Source organism: Aulonocara stuartgranti, assembly GCF_965226115.1.
Source record: "Aulonocara stuartgranti genome assembly, chromosome: 18".
In the NCBI taxonomy this organism is placed as follows: domain Eukaryota; kingdom Metazoa; phylum Chordata; class Actinopteri; order Cichliformes; family Cichlidae; genus Aulonocara; species Aulonocara stuartgranti.
The window spans coordinates 22000296-22018903 of record NC_138954.1 but is presented as its reverse complement, the minus strand read 5'-3'; the positions used below and the strand labels follow the sequence as shown (position 1 = coordinate 22018903).

Below are 18608 nucleotides of genomic sequence, written 5' to 3'. Positions count from 1 at the left end.
TTTGCCTTCACGGTCATTCATGATATGTATAAATACACTCATCAGCTACTTCATTAGGTACTTATTTCCTTAACATAAATATCTAATCAGCCAATCACATAGCAGCAACTGAGTGCGTTTAGTCATGTAGACGTGGTCAGGACGACCTGCAGCAGAAAGGAGAAAGGTGATTTAAGTATCTCTGAATGTGGCATGGTTGTTAGTGCCAGATGGACTGGTCTGAGTATTTCAGAAACTGCTGATCTCCTGAGATGTTCTCACACAAACATATCCTGGGTTTACAGAGAATGGCCCGAAAAAGAGAAAATATCCAGTGAGCATTAGTTTTCTGGGTGATGTCAGAGGAAAATAGCCAGAATGCTTTGAACTAATAGGAAGGCCACAGTAACTCAATGTAATAATAAAGATGGGTTGGTGGATGATTTCTAGTGTTCTATTAAATGCTTGCTCTTTGATGCTGTCAGCTCCCTCAGCTTGTTTTCCCAGCTACTCATACTCTGCTCTCTGGGTCCCAAGGTGCTAAATGGTGGACGCACAATTAGAACATGGGCACCACCTGTGCTAGCCAGCCTTCCCTGGCACTGCCCCATCCATTCCCTGCAGCTGAACAGCAGACCACATCCTGCCACACTCAAATAACCACTTGTTAAAACCAGGGTATCACACGTCAAACCTTGAGACAGAAAGGCTACAGCCACAGAAGACCACACTGGGTGTCACTCCTGTGAGCTAAGAGGAGGAAGCTTAAATTCACATACGCGCAACAAAATTGGTAAAATGAAGATTGACAAAGTGGTTCCTGGTCTGCCAAATCTCGATTTCTGCTGCAACATCCAGATATTAGTCAGAATTTGGTGAAAACAACATGAAATCATGGATTCATTCTGCTTCAGTCTGCTGTGGGGGATATTTTCTTGGAACAATCTGGACCTCCTGTACCAAAAGGGCTTCTTTAAAAAAAACAAAAAAAAAAAAACAGAATATTGTTGCTGACCATGTCCTTTTCCTTTATCACCAGTGTACCATCTTCTGATAGCTGCTTCCAGCAGGACAACGCACCATGTCACAAAACTCATATCATCTCAAACTGGATTCTTGAACCACAAATTATTAAGGCAGCCCTAAGAAGGTGTACCTTATAAAGTGTCCTTTGGTTGTTTATCATAACTGAAAGGCTTTGACTTGTGCCGTAATACAGAGAGTGAAATATTATATTTTAAAATTTGTTGCATCACCATATCAAGTTTTTTTTTTTAAGCCATTGATCAGTTTCTATTAAGCCACACATCATCTACACTGATTCAGTGTTGTATAACAATCACATATAAGGTCAGATATGCGACGTGGCTGAAAACGAGCATTGCTGCAGCAAACAAGACGCTGATTTACAACCATCACTTTACTACATGATCAAAAAAAAGTTTCAAGACATATGTAAGACATTGTTTTATCCAAAAGTTTCAAATCTCACATGGTGAGAAAACACATTAACATTTGTTATGACCCATTAAAGAAATCAAACCTCAAAACACTTCATCCTGAAAAAGGGAATGAGGGAATTTACATTTTTTAACATCCTTTTTTCCCCTAAACCTATAGTTTAACGTATACTGTATAGTTGAACCTCAGAGTAACTTTGTCAGCTGTCATATTTCTGTACAACGTCAGCAAAAACCTTTAAATTTGTTTTCAATCACTTTATTGTGACTGTACAAAAATTCAGTAAATAAAATAATAAACACTTGTTTTCGTGAAACACATTTGGCCAGTTCCACAGAGGTAAGATGATCCCATGCCTGTTTGCCTTTTCTTTTTTTACTTTGCAGGGGTCCAATAAACACACAGTTGTGAACATTTTCACTACATATCCCCTCCTAAGTTGTAACAATGTTCAACTTACCAAGATGCACCAAATACACTGAATCAAACTCTAAAAAAATAAATTAATAAAAAGAAAAAACACATCTTCAAAGATTTATTCAATGCAAAAGGTTGAAATGTTGCTTGTTTTTGTTCAGCAGTTGACTCACATTCACATCCCAACATGAGATTTTGTGCCAAAAAAAAAGAAGAAAAAAACCTAAAAAAAACAAAACAAAAACTGTGCAAATAAATAAAAATCAGATGCACACTCTCAGTCTCCTTCCCGCAAGGTCTTAGTTTGATCCATTCGCTGTACAGTGGCTCGCAGTTCAAAAAGGAATTCTCTTTCTACACATCTACGGACTCCACCACCACAGGCAATGTTTTTAAAAAAAAAGAGCATCTTGTCTTTTAAATATAAAATGTGTCCAAGCACTGCTGCAAGGACATGTTTTCATCAAACAGCAGTCCAATCTGGCTTCAATTCTGCTCCGGGTCTTGTAAGAATCCCACTCATAAGTGGACTGTTATTATTATCGTCATCATATTCTCCATCTTTTCTGACTCCCACCTCCTCAAACATTCTGTAACAGTAGCAGCGGGAGCTGGTCCCAATATCCGTTCAGCACAGAAGGAGGGAGAAAAACAACAAAACAAAACAAAAAAAATCCTAAAATTTGAGTTTACCTCGTCTCACTGTCCCGTTCACCTGAGACAGAAAAATGTCCTGGTTTCAGCTGCAGAGAGGAGCTGCTGGGTCTAAGAAGGGTGTGATGTTTTCTCTTGTGAAACAGTGAAAATCTAGGAGTTGCTGGCAGCATTTTCATTGCTAGGTGAGCTTGGGGAGGAAGAGGAGGAGGAAGAGGGGGAGAAGTTCATTCTCGATAACCCCGGCGGGTCTGTGGCTGTGTTTTGTCCACTAAGACTCTTCCTGCACACAGGACACGTATCATGCTGTAAGAGACGGGGCGTAGGAAGTTATCACTGTGATCAGCTTTAATACATGGACACAGCAGTTTTATTCTCACCCACAATCTTAATAATTCAGTAAAATGGACAATTGAATTGAATTTAAACAACTGAAAGAAGCCTGGTTCCAGACAACAGCCTTGTGGCTACACTGTAGACATAATGCAGACTCTTCACTGGGTGTATGCTTCCACTGTAATCAATGAAAATGCCTACATTAGGCGTGACAGCAATAAGTAAACTGAGTGTGCCACAAAGAGCCACTCCAAAAACGTAAAAATAGACGACGCTGTTGGGTTGGGAAATCTTTTTTTAACTCCATAAATGACCTTTGATGCCAACATTTATTTAGCCAGTGTAGTCTGGCCATCCCACAAACTCAGTCAAACTGCCTTACTCAGAACATGCAAAAGAGAGCCTTCAGTTTTTAGGCCCCTCTTCTATGGAACCAGCTTCCAGCTTGGATGCGGGAAACAGACACTATCTCTACTTTTAAGATTAGGTTTAAAACTTTCCTTTTTGCTAAAGCATATAGTTAGGGCTGGATCAGGTGACCCTGAATCCTCCCTTAGTTATGCTGCAATAGGCTGCTGGGGAAATTTGCATGATGCACTGAGTATTTATTCTTCAGTCATCTTTCTAACTCACTATGTGTTAATAGACCTCTCTGCACTGAATCGTGCTTGTTATTAACCTCTGTCTCTCTTCCACAGCATGTCTTTATCCTGTCTTCCTTCTCTCACCCCAACCGGTCGCAGCAGATGGCCCCGCCCCTCCCTGAGCCTGATTCTGCTGGGGCTTTCTTCTTGTTAAAAAGGAGTTTTTCCTTCCCACTGTCGCCAAAGTGTTTGCTCATAGGGGGTCATATAATTGTTGGGTTTTTCTCTGTATGTATTATTGTAGGGTCTACCTTACAATATAAAGCGCCTTGAGGTGAACGTTGTTGTGATTTAGCACTGTATAAATAAAATTGAATTGAACTGAACAAGCACTGCATGTAGCCAGTAAAAAGAGAGAAAATCACCGCAAACGGTCTGAAAACCCTCTGTGTCCAGTGCAACCAAAGAGTTAGTGTTGGAATTTGTTATTGTCAATTCAATTTGACATATTTCTGTAAACAATGTAATTCAACTGCCTCTAGCCACAGCTTCAGTGACAAGGTGATTTCTTCAGGACTCACACGTCATAAGCTGCTCAAGTTAGAGCAAAATAAAACTAAATAACCCCCACCAACCAGAAAACATCTGACCTCAACACAATGGCAGGATGAATGACAGCTCTTAAATAAGACAGTGCAGCATGCATCCGACTGGTTTTGTAAGCCGTGCCCACTTATACACAGGTACTTTGGTAAACACTGCTTTTTCTGTTTTGGCCTTTTAGTAAAACAGAGCTTCTGAAAAAAAATCTTTCCAGGGTGAAGATTGGCTCACAAATGTCAGCAAATTCCTGGAAGATTGCTGAAAGTACCAGAAGAGACACATGATATGCACCAAGGGAAAAAAAAATGCAACTCATTTATAATATGGCCTGCAACTAAGTGTAAGACGGGGAAATATTGTGTGTTTTTCCAAACTACCGTGTAATGATGCAGTATGTGTAAAACTGCATGGATTAGAGCGTTTTTCTTTACTCCTGGAATACAGAAAACCACTAAAGTTTCAAAGCAGCAAGATTTAAGAGAGCCACCAGAGAATATTGAGAATCAGTGCTGCTTTTGAAAGTCTTTATTAAAACTGTAAAGCTATGATTTAGCAGTTAACTTGTTTACGGTATCATCAGAAACATTTTAATTGTATTTATATAGCATCAATTCATAACAGCACTCACCTAAAGGCACTTTATACTTTAAGGAAAATAATCTAGAAGATTAGAAAAAAAAGCCAACTATCACACAACCCATTATGAGCAAGAACTTGGCAACATTGGGAGGGAAAAACTCCCTTTTAACAGGAAGAAAACCTTTCAGCAGAACCAGATTCGGGGAGGGGCAGCCATCTGCTGCAACCACATTAGTAGTTTATGAAGTACAAAGGTTATATAAGAATCAAGTGATCCAAAACAAACCTGGCTTCATATGCAAGTGGTTGATATCAATGAAATAACACAATTAATGTTTCAATCAGCTCTATAGTTCTGTTTGCATCATCCATTAAATATACATACCTGTTCCAGCCACGGTACTATACAGTCATTGTGAAACAAATGATTGCAGGGTAGCTGCCTTACACTCTCGTCAACACTGTAGTCTTCTTTGCACACGGGACACTCTAAACCAGCACCTGTGCAAACAGCAAACGACACACCATCTGTCTGTGCTCACACACACATCAGCCCCAGGGAAAACTGAGATCATGCTGATATAGTTTATTTGAGTTTAGGTAGTGTTGAGCAATTGTGACAAAGCCAAATGTCCCAAAAAAGAGACACTTTTCAAAGGCTGTTTTCTCATTATTCAAAAAAAAAAACAAAAAAACCACATACTGTTGTTGAATCAGTAGAACTGTCTACACAGATGTTTTATTTATTTGTTTTTAAGTAGAGTGCATAGCTGAGCAGGTTGCAGTGAAATGTACAAAGAACCACACTGAAAATGAGAAGAGGACTTACTGACGTGCTCCTCTGTGATGGAAATCGTGGGTAAATTCTTTATCCTCTCTCTGTCTGCAGGAGGGGGACCCGTGTTTTCAAACTGGTTTAATAACTACAAATGAAAAACAGACATGCTCACAATGACCAGCTGTGACCAAATCAGAATGACAACAAGGCCGATCAAATCAAAGGAAACTTCTCTTCATATTTCTATATGCCTGATCACCGGTGCTTCATTAGGCAGTTGCAAACGTGCATTCTTTGACTCTAGACACAAAAAAAAAGAAAAATTTTAATTTGGACCTTCTCCTTTTTTTTCGACTCCACTCCCACTGTCACTGTTATTTTTAGAGTGAACCTTGAAATTCCTGTTCTGACCAGACCCTCATGTTGAGGATCATTAATATTGATGGGAACCGGGTCAATGAAAGCTATGACCCAGGGACCAAACCACAAGTTTCAGTGAATGAGTCCACAGTGTCCAAGCCTGAAGGCAGCATATCAGGTCAGGAACGTGACCTGGACGTGAAAGTTGCAGGAAGGTTAGAAGTGATGCTGGGCTGCAGAAGATGCTCCTTTAGACTGAAGGTTTTATACAATTCCAGGGGGATACTGCTTGTGACCCTAACTTCAGGCCTGCATTGTGCTTTGCCATTTCCTTAAGCTACAACACTGATGTAATTTCTACCATTTCTGTGTTTGTTGTGGTGGCTCTTTTATTTTGCCTCCATGCGCCTCTGTGTTCTTATCCTGTCCTCAGTCACATTAAACACCATGAATTAAAAACCAAGCTGCACATTTCACTAAATTATGTTCAAGTCACAGATACATTCTGAGCCAGTTAGCCTAGAGCTTTGTCTTTGGACTTCACCTTAATAACATTACAATAATGTCTGTTTTGGACTTCTGCAAAGACATTTAGGGGCATGCTGGTGTGTTACGTGTTAACCATGCGGTTATGTCCTGATGTTTCATATCCAGTGCCAGCCGATAGAAAAAAAAATGCTGGGAGTTTTTTTCCCTCCTAGGTCCTCGTTCTTCGTTGTAGTCAGCCCCCCCTCCCATCTCCCACAGAGTAATTTTTGTTTGTTCAAAAAATCAGCTGATGCAGATTTACATTTTAGTTAGTGATCCAAATTTGAAAGCCTTCAAGGTCAAATCTCTGAAGCCTCTCTGTGTACGTTAGTGAGACTTCCTGAAACACCAGACGGAGGTTCCAAATGTTGTGCTCAACACTTTTAGATTGTTTCAGTGTATTTTTAAGTGCTAAACTTGCTAAAATGACCCCACTCTGAAATCCAGGGCCCAGGTCTTGTATTCACTAGATCACAGTATTCCTGCAACTCTGTTGAATAGATTTGTTGGACTCGAAAGCCAAGTATAAAATTCTGTTTCAGTTTATCTCTATTTTCATGTGAAAGAAAAACATTGTACATACCTGCGTAATGATAGCATCGAGCCCATTGGCACCCCAGGCATAGTCCATTGGATTGGAATGTAGCATACCCCTGCAAATTAAGAAGGATGTTAAAGTAAAAAGTCTCCTGAAATAAGTAAGCAATGTGTCTATCATACATTCTTAAACTTACCAAGGTCCCATCCCAATATTTGGCATGGCTGTAGGTGCTATAATTCCATTTACTAGCTGCTGGATAATTCTAGTCAGGAAAAAAGAAACATCACAAAAACAAACTACTTACAACAAGCAACAGGGTTCAAACTGAGAAACAGTGGGATTAATACTGTTACCATAACATGTGACATATAATGTTTGCACATAACACAGTAACAAGCCAAGCTGTTTCCCCTGTCACTTCTTCTCAGTTACGCTCTACTGCTGAAAATGTCTCACCCCTCTAATGTGGGCACTCCTTCGTGTCGCGTACCCTGTCGCCGAGGAACATGCCGACCCCGTGGTTGCCGTGCACCGTATCTTTGCCGCGATGCCATTTCCCGCTCTCTCCTGTTTTCCGTCTCTCGGTTGTCCTCTGTGGGTAGCCGCAACCGAAGGTCAAAGTTTTCATCAAAAATCCCAAGGGCGAACGGACCATAACCCGGGGGAAATGTGAATAAGTGCTGGTGATCCACGTTCTAGTGGTAGAGACAGAGACAATGTCAAAATATAGTGTAGGGCATAGGTGTCAAACTCTGGCCCGTGGGCCAAATTTGGCCCGCAGCCTAATTACATTTGGCCCGCGAAGCCATACCAAATTACTATTAGAGCTGGCCTACTGGTATTATACAGCTAATATATATATTGTTTAGTATTAAGCTTTGCTTGTTCCATATTCAGTTTTCCAGCAAAACTTATTTGAGTCCATAAGAAAAGATTCATTTTTATATCTGGAGGAAGATTTTTTTTTCAATAAATATTAATGTTAGCCCGCCACTTTGTTCCAGTTTTGAATTTTGGCCCACTGTGTATTTGAGTTTGACACCCCTGGTGTAGGGTGTTAAAAAAAAAATTTTCAGAACCAGCTGATTTATCACGTCACACTTACCTCCAAGACTGGGCGGAACTGATCACTGGAAGAGGAAGTAGAGGCAGACCCATTTTCAGCACTGCATAAACAGAAAGTGAAACGTTAAGAGGTAGAAATGTACTGAAATATTAAACTAAGTAGCGATACACCGATTTATCATCAGAGCATCAGTACACAAGTCCCTTCTGCCTATGGTCAAGATTTACTGGTGGCTCATATTTTGCACTGATGTTCTGATTCATTGACTAAATGTTCAAAGAGAGTGTGATGAAGAGCTAAACTTTGTTTCAGTGGACTTCTTCAGATTGATCCTCCTTACCTTCTTTCTTCAGGCAGTTCCTCAATAAAACCAGATTCACAGCGTGGACACGTGTAGTCCTACAATGAAAATGTAAATTTGAATCCCTGACACAAACAAAGTTGTCTCTTTATTAGGTCGAACGCCAACATTATATACTTCTGCAACCCATATAATTTTTTTTTTTTTAATTGTCTTTAGGAGCGTTTATGGAGTGCAACTTTATTGAGCAGGGCTTCAGAAGTTTCCTACATTTAAAGGGCACTGTGTCACACAGCTGAGCAGCAGACTGACTAAAGAGAAACTGTTACTGCAACATTCAAGAAGCTTCATGTGAAAGGCTTTGACAACAGTGCTGGGAGGTTGGTTGGTGCCACAACAGCAGAGCCGACAGAGAGTGACTTTGTAATGATTTAACAACTACAATCAGCCAACAACAGTCTTTACTGGAAAGCATTCCCCGCTAAGCGGTGTCTCCTGAGTAAAAAAAAGAACAAGTCCCCTAAATCGAAAGTGAGCCCGCGGTCTTCCGTTAGCTTGCCCGTTCATGTCAAAAGGCTACCGCGGCTGAACTTGTCAAGCCCTTAACGTCAGCTCTACCTGGTTGTCATTTAGTGACGTTCGATATAATAAGGGTAAAACATGACATCTCAACCCAAGCGTATCCGCCAGCCTGATTAGTGACACCTGACTACCACCCCGTCCTTTACTACAGGGCTAGCCGAACTAGCGCAGCTAAACAGCAGCAAATGAGTCGAGAGACTCTTTGAGTGCCAAACCCACATAAAAAAAAGACAAGGTCGGATATTACTCATCATCCTTCACGCGGACAAAAGGTGTCTCTACGGCCCTTACCGGTAAACGCGGACTAATCTCTGCTGAACACCGGTGACAAAAAAACCGGCAGGGCCGTGGGGGAGCTTCAGCCATTTCTGAGCAGGAGAGCAGTTCGCACAGTACGGACGGGTAGCAGCAAGGGACAACAGCAACGGCTCTTGCAACAGGAAACGGAAACTAACGCGCACCTGACACGACAGGCAGGAAATGATTTCCGGTGTATTTACCTCCAAATTATAATTTCTTCTATCTTACCATAAAACGAACTAAACGAATATATAATATAGAAGCAAGTCTTTAGTTTTATTTTTTGTCAGTTTTGTCAAATTTGAGGAGGCCCTATTGGTGCATTTTTGACCTACATTGGTATGGCTATAAGACAAAGTGTTTTGTCTATCTGTATATTGTACTACCTTTTCAGAACGTTTTAAACCTGATCATTTTTATAATAATACGAGGAAGAAGGCAAAGAAGAAAGAGAACTAACCCATTTTAAACAATAAAAATGAACCTGAAAAGAAGCTGAATGATAACAATTAATAAATGATTAAAGTATTGGACTATAATTACTGTATTTTTATTCTTCTTTCGACTACTGCCTACTCCTCTGTCACACGAATCCTCGGCATGTCCTCCTTCACTGCATCCATCTTCTTCCTGCCTGATAGCTCAATAGTCAGAGCTTGTGGTAACAATATATTCACTAGCCCTCCTCTTTACAAGTCCAAACAATTTCAATAGGGCAGGGAGATGTGAAGAAAAAAAATCTTACTACAGGTTGTTTTGTTGTTGTTTGTTTATTTCTTTGTTTTCCTTTAGGGGTTTGAAGATGAAGGATAATTATATACTTTGTTTAAGATTCGGAATTTAAGAAAGCATGGTTTTATTTAATTATTCTATACCTATTTATGGTAAATGGCCTGTATTTGTATAGCGCTTTACTAGTCCCTAAGGCACTTTACACATCCAGTCATCCACCCATTCACACACTGGTGATGGCAAGCTACATTGTAGCCACAGCCACCCTGGGGCGCACTGACAGAGGCGAGGCTGCCGAACACTGGTGCCACCGGGCCCTCTGACCACCACCAGTAGGAAACGGGTCAAGTGTCTTGCCCAAGGACACAACAACCGATACTGTCCAAGCCGGGGCTCGAACCGGCAACCTTCCGATTACAAGGCGAACTCCCAACTCTTGAGCCACGATCGCCCGATTTACTACATAGACTTTAAAGTAAATGCGGTTAAGGCTCGAGGTAAAAATTATGCTTTTATTCTGGTGAGTGGAAACCGGAAGTTTTGTGGGGAAATTCAGCCTGAAGTCGCCCCGCTTCTACCGTAACTACTGCAGGCCTTTTGTGTCGTCCCTGCTCGTCTTCTTTAGAAGTGCATTTTTCTTCCTGCTGCGACCATGGAGTCTGGCGATTCAGGTAAACCTTTACAGTGAGATTTACGCCAAATACGTGCAAACTGCACTTTAAGGTCGATAATTTATCCGTTAAATCTCACAAGCTAATTTAGCTTGTTTGAACCAGTGTACAACGCCAGCTAAGTTAACTAGCTGTTGGGTTAGCTGGATCAGGTTTTAAATAAGATCAATACAGTTCAATAAATACACATTTTTAACTGCAGTCTTTAACAATCATATTTAAAGACACAACTGCCTCTTTAACCCAGTTCAGAGTTCGTCACATAGCTACTGAAAATTGTTTTGTTGCTCGAATAAGTGTTTTTTTTTTAAAAAGGCTAGCACTAGTCTTCGCCTGTTTATAAAATAAGTGTCAGATTTCCTGATATGCTAGTTGTTTCAGAGGGTGGCTCTATCTTTTGTTAGAGGTTTAGATTTGTTGTCACATGCATTGTATTTTGTCATGTATTTGAGGTCGAGGAGGAGGAGGATGGAAGTCCAGACCCATCCAACCACAGAAAAGCAAAATGAACATGACTATTCTCCGTCAAGAAAAACTGATAGCTCAGAAGAAAAAAGAGATCGAAGAAAGAATGGCAGAGCAAGCAAAAATGAATGTTCAAACCACTAGCAAGCCTCTGCCTGAAAGGTAATTATACACATCCTATCATGGCCCACATTCAGTTTGAATACCAACAATCTGATACTTGTACACGTGAATGTTTTCTGTGATGCCAACCTTAGACTTGAAAACATATTTTTAAAAATACCTTTTTACACTTTTATCCCTGTAGTTCTACCAGTGTCCAAGGGGCTTCCACAAATAAGTTCGCAAATGATGGGAGCTTCTTACAGCAGTTCATGAAGATGCAGAAGGAAAAGGCGCATGTGTCTGGTTAGTACCCAATTCTGCACAGCTTACTCAAAATATTGAATGATATTTAGCAGAGCTTTAGATGGGACAGTTTGCATTAGTATGCATAACCTAATTAATTAGAATCTAAATATAATAGAATTTAGTAGAAGGGTTTTCCTGAAGTGTCTCCCTTTCTTTCTAGGTTCCATCAATGATGCCAAGACCCCATCAACCCCAACTTTATCACCAGGAGGAAATGCGCTCCAGAAAAAGAGCATTTTCGTTGGCCAGCGACCTGGCCTTGGAGTCAGCAGCATGCTAAATCAGTTCAAGAGCTTCTCACAGTCCAAGAAGAATCCCATTCTCAGCCAGAGGCCAAGTGTCTTTTGCTCTCCAGATGGTGATGATGAGGAAGAAGAGGCCGATTACTCCAAATTCTTAGAGATGAAAGGTAATTCCTGGCCTGTGTTTTTCATTGTGTCAGGGGACACCTCCATGGCTTGGACATTTCAGTGCATCCTCTGCGTACTCCAGTGGAACAGTTGCCTTGTGACTGGCATTTTGTCATTTGTGCCCTTTGAGTAAATGTACTCATAGCGTGCTTAAAGTCTCTCCCCCAGAGGATTCAGACACCAGACTCATTATCGACAAGATGGCTTCTTTTGTGGCCGAGGGGGGACCTGAGTTGGAGAAGAAGGCCAAGGAAGACTACAAGGACAATCCTGTTTTCTCGTAAGTTTGAAGGACATTGTCGCTTAACTTAGTAAGACTTATTTTACTCTGAAAGTTTTTTTCAGACATATCTGTTTTACAATTTTTGCCCTTGTCTTTTAGTTTTTTGTATGATAAGAGCAGCGTGGAATATCTCTACTACAAGAAAAAGATTGCAGAATGGAAAAAGGATTTGCAAAGACCAGAGAAACTCTCAGATAATGGTAAATGGCCTTTTTACTTCACACACTTCCTTTTCTGCTTCTTTTCTTTAATCTTTCCTCTCAAGAGTTACTGTTATTGCACAGGAATGCATGCCGATACCGCATTCTCAGATACACTTGCAATTTTCAGGTATTATAATCTGACTACTGAGATACTCAGAGCTCGATAGTGATGGCTAATATCGTGACTACAGAAGCCTGTAACTAATGTACTATTGCAACGGAGTTCATCATAACTTGATCTGTTTTGAAAACTGCATAGCAGAAGGCTCACATTTCTCAGTAGTGTTAGTGCAGCTTACCATCTACACCAATACTTTTTTATTTTAAATGTGTAACTTTTACTGTGTCTACTCCTAGCATATCTAAAACTGAGATATTTAGAAAGCAGCTGAACCATTCATGTATTTTAAAGTTCTGATCTGGATCTGCACTTTTCAACACCCACTTTCTGCTTCTGATTGGGTCTTTTTCCAACTTCATGCCAACACATCACAGCTAGCCTTTGCTTTTAACTGTGCTTAATATGTTGCAGATTTTGCTTTCAGACTCTCAATCTGTTTTCTGGCACAATGACTGTGCTATACTGATTTATTTTTGGATAAGTCTTTAATAAATACAGTATTAGACTTTGACTTGAACGGTGTAATGAATGCAGATGTAAGTTTTAAATTATAGTCATACTGTATGTTGTTGGAGTCTCTCAGGGCTTCATTCTTCATTTGTTACAGTAAACGCCTCAAATCCATACAGTTCCCCATTCACCACCCCTGTCCCCCTTGCTCCTCCTTCCCTTTTCCTTTTCTTATCCCCTATTGGCTCTAGACTGGTGGTGTATGAGGGCCAGTTGAGTACGGTACAGTAGTAGAGTGTGAATTGACTCCCAGTACTAATAGGCTGCTTAAAGTCTCCCCCCCAGTGGACGCGGAAACCCAGCAGGTGGCTGAGAAGCTGGCCAAGTTTGTGGCGGAGGGTGGCCCAGAGGTGGAAGCCATCGCTGCTGAGCGCAACCGAGACAACCCAGCCTTCAGGTAAGTGGCCATATCTGTTCCTGTGTCCTGCATGTCTCACATTTTCTTTTTTGATAGTTCGTCTGAACTGTATGAATCTTCTGTCCTTCAGTTTTTTATATGATGAACAAAGTCCAGCCCACCGTTTCTACAAAGAGAAAGTAAAGGAGTATCGTGCTGCAAACTCTCAGAACTCTGCAGATTTAACAGGAGATTCCAGGACAGCTGTTAAGCCACCAGCTGCTTTTCCAGTACCAGAAATCTCTCCACAGCAGAGCCAACCATCTGCACTTCACTTTAAGGAGTCAGAAACCCCACCTGTGAAACGAAAGAGGAAGAGCAGATGGGGGTCTGAAGAAGACAAAGTCGACCTGCCTATTCCTCTCATTGTTGTTCCTCATGAGAACAGTCTTCCAGACCCTAACGCACCATCACTTTCTGGTATTTACTTTACAAATGTGCAAGTACTGTTCATGTGTTTATTTGTAGGGGATGAATATTAATTTAACCCCAAACCTTTTTCTTGTGCAATTCTTTCGTAAGACGGTATTATGTGTTTTGCAGCTGACAACAAATATTATTAAATATTTTCCAACTTATGCATGCTAATGCTCATAGCCATATTTCATAAAGTCATCTGAACATTGAGCCCAGCAAGATAGTTTGACAATTAATGAGCAATTGAGATTGCTAGCATTATACATACTAATGGATATTCCCCGTTTTAGCCCAGGAGCTGAGAGGTCTGGGTTATAAAAAAGGGAAACCTCTTGGTCTGGTTGGAGTGACAGAATTATCTGAGGACCAGAAGAGACAATTGAAAGAACAACAAGAGGTATGGAAGTATTAAAAAAGAATACATAGTGTTGTTGCTTTAGTCTTTTAAATTTCTTTCAGATCATACAAGATTATAATTTCCTGGAAGTTCTTAACAACATATGTGTTGCTAACTGAGCAGGTGTTGTTTTTGGGGTTTTTTGCAGATGCAAGAGATGTATGACATGATCATGAAGCACAAGCGTGCAATGGCAGACATGCAAGTGATGTGGGAGAAGGCCATAAGAGAGCATCAGCACGAGTATGACAGCGATGAAGAGGTTGACCAGCAAGCGGGGACCTGGGAACATCGGCTCCGAAAGATGGAAATGGAGAAGACTCGCGGTGAGTTTTACCAGCAGCCTGGAAAATCATTCATTTACACTTTAACTCTATAGGATTTTGAAGACTTAGTTTTGTTTTTGTTTTTTAATGTAAATGTCTATTCCAGAATGGGCTGAATCTCTGACAGAAATGGGTAAAGGGAAGCACTTTATTGGTGACTTCCTGCCCCCAGAGGAGCTGGAGAAGTTTATGGAGACTTTCAAGGCACTAAAGGTCAGTTTTCATTTCAATTCAACACTTCCCCAAATTGGGAAGGAAATATCAGGATTTGTTTAATGCATCACGCATGTTATTTCTGGGGAAAAGAAAGGATTGCAAAAGTAGGCCCTTGTAAATCAGTTTTTTCATATATATATATATATATATATATATATATATATATATATATATTATTTTTTTATTTTTTTTTTTTTAGTGTCTTTTCCACAACAAATGCATACATATCTTTAGTAGAGCTGAGGTTTTTCTGAAATGCCTCAGCAGTTGAACCCAGACTGCCCATTTCCCAGCACATTCCTCGTCCCTTTCTGAAAGTCCCCTAGGAACAGACTGTAATTGCTACTTTAAAAAGAAATCTGTGTGATTTGACACTGTTATTATCTCATCAAAAAGTATCAAAGCTGAAAAAATGAGCACTATGAATGTAATTTGTCTCCTAGAGGCATGGGAAGTTGTTAGAAAGTCAGCTCCAGGATGTGGCTTTTTAAATGGCAAACGGCATACAGTTTGAGTCTAAGCACATATAAACACAGACAAGTGTCTTTGAGGAAAATGTAATATAACTGTTGGGTTATTATAGTACATATGTTTTTGCAGGCTGTATTTGATGAAGGCCTGAAGGCTGAGTGTTATTGAGATACATCATCTATAATGTTCTCAACATTTAAAACAACTAAAAAATAGAAGGACACCTATGACTTAACTGTACAAATCTAATAATCAACTATATACACTCCCTGTTTCTGTACATGTGCACTTCCCAAGGATGATAAACATTATTGCTTTATTTTAGCTGTTTCCATGTCCCATTGGCTCCATGTTTGTGCGATATCTTTAGGATTTTTTTGAGTGTTTCTAATAAAACTGAATTATGATTCCTCACAGTCATAAAAAATGTGTGGAATCAAAACACAATGCTGCTTCTGTTTGTTATGAATGCTCAACTTTTTTTCCTGGATTCACAGGAGGGTCGGGACCCTGACTACTCAGAATACAAAGAGTTTAAGTTGACGGTGGAGAATCTCGGTTTCCGAATGCTCATGAAGATGGGCTGGAAAGAAGGCGAAGGCCTCGGCAGTGAAGGACAAGGAATAAAGGCTCCTGTCAACAAGTGAGCATTTCTACTTATATCATCCTTCTAATATTTAAATTAAACCGAACTCAGTGCCGTAATTTTATCATGTTGGATTTCTGGTGTTTACAGTTGTGGGCAAAAGTTTGCATATACTAATCATGGGCATGAATGCCGTGGTAAATTGGGGCTTTAAATGATTTCTTTTAACTGTTAATTTTCCAGGATGGATTGATTGTAATATTTGGTTAAATGTCTCTTATCAAGTTGCACCTCAACCAGACACTTTTGGTATTGGCAAACCAGTTCATTTAAACCCAGCTTTTAAACATAGTCTACAGATTTTCAATAAGGTTGAGGTCGGGGCTTTGGGAAGGCCATTCCATCGGCTTAATGTTAACCTGCTTTGACTGAAATTTGGTTTGGATAATCTTGAAGGTGTTTTTAGAGCAGGATCGTCTTTATTGGTCAGTACCCTCTCACTACATGTCAACGTGAAACTCGCTTCAGTGTGGACAGTGACACTCCAGCAGTTTCCAGTTCTTGAGTTTTGGCAGTTATAAAAAGATTCCAACTTGTGCACCATTTCTTGTTTTGTTTTTTTGTTTTTGTTTTTTAAGTCGATAGAGAGTAATATATGCTGTATAATCACTCCATCCTGGAAGATGAACGGTTGCAAAAATTCTAAATAACCATGAAATCCATGCCCATGATGAGTGTAAGTAAACTACACCTGATTTACTACTTCAGTACTTTGGTACATACATTGCAGGAATTATTAGTTCAACATTTAGTGCAGTAAGTATATAAAAGTGTAATTTGGTGTCGTTAAATGACCCGGTAATGACAGTGTCAGGAATGTATTACTTAGCAGTCAGTTTACAGTGTGTGCTTGTAAATCTTGTGGGCGTTTATACCTAAATAGGACTTAGCAGACCTATTTAGGTATAAATAGCTGAATATAAACACAGCCATTATTACCACTGGCTCTGTTTATATTCAGCTGTCTCAGGGGGCCATGAGTTTGACAGTGAGCCAACGTGCACGGTAGCCATTCATTAATACTTTCATTATTTACACCTCTGATTTGGAAGAGCAGTTGTTTTTATTAGAGACTGTAACACTCGTATCAGAGAGACACAAAAAAGTCTTGTTTTATGATCTCTCTGTCTCACTCCAGGGGAACTACGGCTATGAATGGAGCAGGATTTGGAATTGACCGCCCAGCTGAGCTCTCGAAAGGTGATGATGAATATGACGCTTTTAGAAAGAGGATGATGCTCGCCTACCGCTTCAGGCCCAACCCACTGGTAACATATCTTTTATGTTTTCTAACATTGTAAAAGTAATCTATAAAATTTCACCAATTTATTTAAACTGTTTACATAATTTGGATTTGCATAAAGAAAGCCACACATTGTTTCCGTGTTATGATCTGTTGACTTTTTAAAGAAGATTTCTGCTGCACAGTCACACACAGTCCTTTGTTGTGCTTGAATTTAATCTGTTTTTTCTTTTGTCTTCTTACAGAATAATCCACGGAGACCATATTACTAATGTAGACAGCTGTTTATGTTTATACTTATTCTTCTTTATTGTAACTTAATAAAAAGCTCTTTTTTTTTTTTTCCCCAGTTGCCACAGCTCTGCTTCATTACAAAATGAACACTGTTGCACAGTAGAAAGTGTGTGTGTGTGTGTGTGTGTGTGTGTGTGTGCGCGTGTGCGCGTGTGGATGACGAAGTTTGAAAATGGAATAAAGCTCTGTAGATTCTCTAGTTTGTTTGGTGTAATTACACACAGTTTTCAGTATTTGATCATCTGTGTTATATTTCAATTACAGATTGTAACAAATACTGTCCTCACCCAACTTCTATAATAAGTAAACTCATTACATCTTTTTGCTTTACCATCTAATAAACTCACTTCTGCTTTAGCACACAATTTTCTGTATAGTTTTGTTTACTGTGTTCTGTAACAATTTTGATTGTTTTCACTATATGCTACAGTTTCTGCAATAAAACAGCCACCTCCTGAAATGTGCAGTTATCTTTTCACCTGCTTATACCTATTTGTTTATAATCTATTTATTAGAGGACATGCAGGGGTCAAGAGTATCTTACTTTCAGTTTATGACATACCTGTGTGCCAAGTGTAGGCAGTCGTGTAATCATATTTGATAGTTTGATCGGTAATCATTCTGCCATGGCTCTGTACAGCAGTGAGTCATTAAGCAGGCTTGACCGGGCTCAAGCAGCCAGTAGTGAGGAGTGACAAATCAGTGAAACCAGACCTTCAGTTTGCCATTCTCCAGAGAGGTTTAGACAGGATAAATATAACTCAGAAATCCCAGCTAAGCAAGAGCTGCTCCTCAGCCAAACAATCAATCAGAGGCAACTTAAGTGAAAGTAGAAAGTAAATCGAGAGTTGCTGGTTAATGGCATGAGGGTTTCTTGATGGATTAAATTTCTTAAGACAGATATTAGTGGGTGCAATTATTATAATCCATTAATCTTTTGATCTCTTAAAATTTATGAGAATTGTGATAGGGATGTAAAATAGCTTTTGACAATATACTTAAATTATTTATCTTGAAGGCAAATAAATCCTGACATTTGAGAAGATGAAACAAGTAATGATTGACATTTTTTAGTTGGAATAATTGGATATTTAATTGGTTAATTAATTGTCTCAGTTAACAATTTCTCTTTCTTGTAATCAGTGCTTGAGAAAAATGAACTACAGTTGCCGAGAATATACTCTCCTCCTGGGAAATATAAATGATCACAGATAACAATGGGGTAAAATCCCTTATTAAAAGTGAAATGAGAAAGATTACAGTTGTTGTATTAAACTCCCCTGTTGTTGACATTCCTCTACATTGTTTGGGGGGGGAAAAAAACTT

At 39.7% G+C, this 18608-nt stretch overlaps 2 protein-coding genes across 2 annotated transcripts; one reads left to right on the top strand and one right to left on the bottom strand.

Moving 5' to 3' along the window:
• Positions 1-1431: 1431 nt before the first annotated feature.
• On the bottom strand, positions 1432-9220 carry rnf126 (ring finger protein 126). The gene is made up of 9 exons (XM_082513743.1): positions 9061-9220; positions 8227-8285; positions 7926-7986; positions 7277-7515; positions 7014-7082; positions 6863-6932; positions 5443-5536; positions 4999-5114; positions 1432-2817 (listed from the first exon to the last, which is right to left on the bottom strand). Exons 1-9 carry the CDS (start codon positions 9133-9135, stop codon positions 2665-2667), a joined length of 936 nt encoding a protein of 311 aa, XP_082369869.1. The 5' UTR covers positions 9136-9220; the 3' UTR covers positions 1432-2664.
• A 1114-nt stretch (positions 9221-10334) lies between these two features.
• On the top strand, positions 10335-17742 carry sugp1 (SURP and G patch domain containing 1). Its single transcript, XM_082513357.1, has 14 exons — positions 10335-10472; positions 10925-11099; positions 11245-11345; positions 11509-11757; positions 11915-12038; positions 12141-12241; positions 13149-13272; positions 13364-13692; positions 13980-14086; positions 14235-14412; positions 14519-14625; positions 15597-15742; positions 16884-17013; positions 17234-17742. The coding sequence occupies exons 1-14, from the start codon at positions 10454-10456 to the stop codon at positions 17258-17260; spliced, it is 1917 nt and encodes a 638-aa protein (XP_082369483.1). The 5' UTR covers positions 10335-10453; the 3' UTR covers positions 17261-17742.
• Positions 17743-18608: the final 866 nt, after the last annotated feature.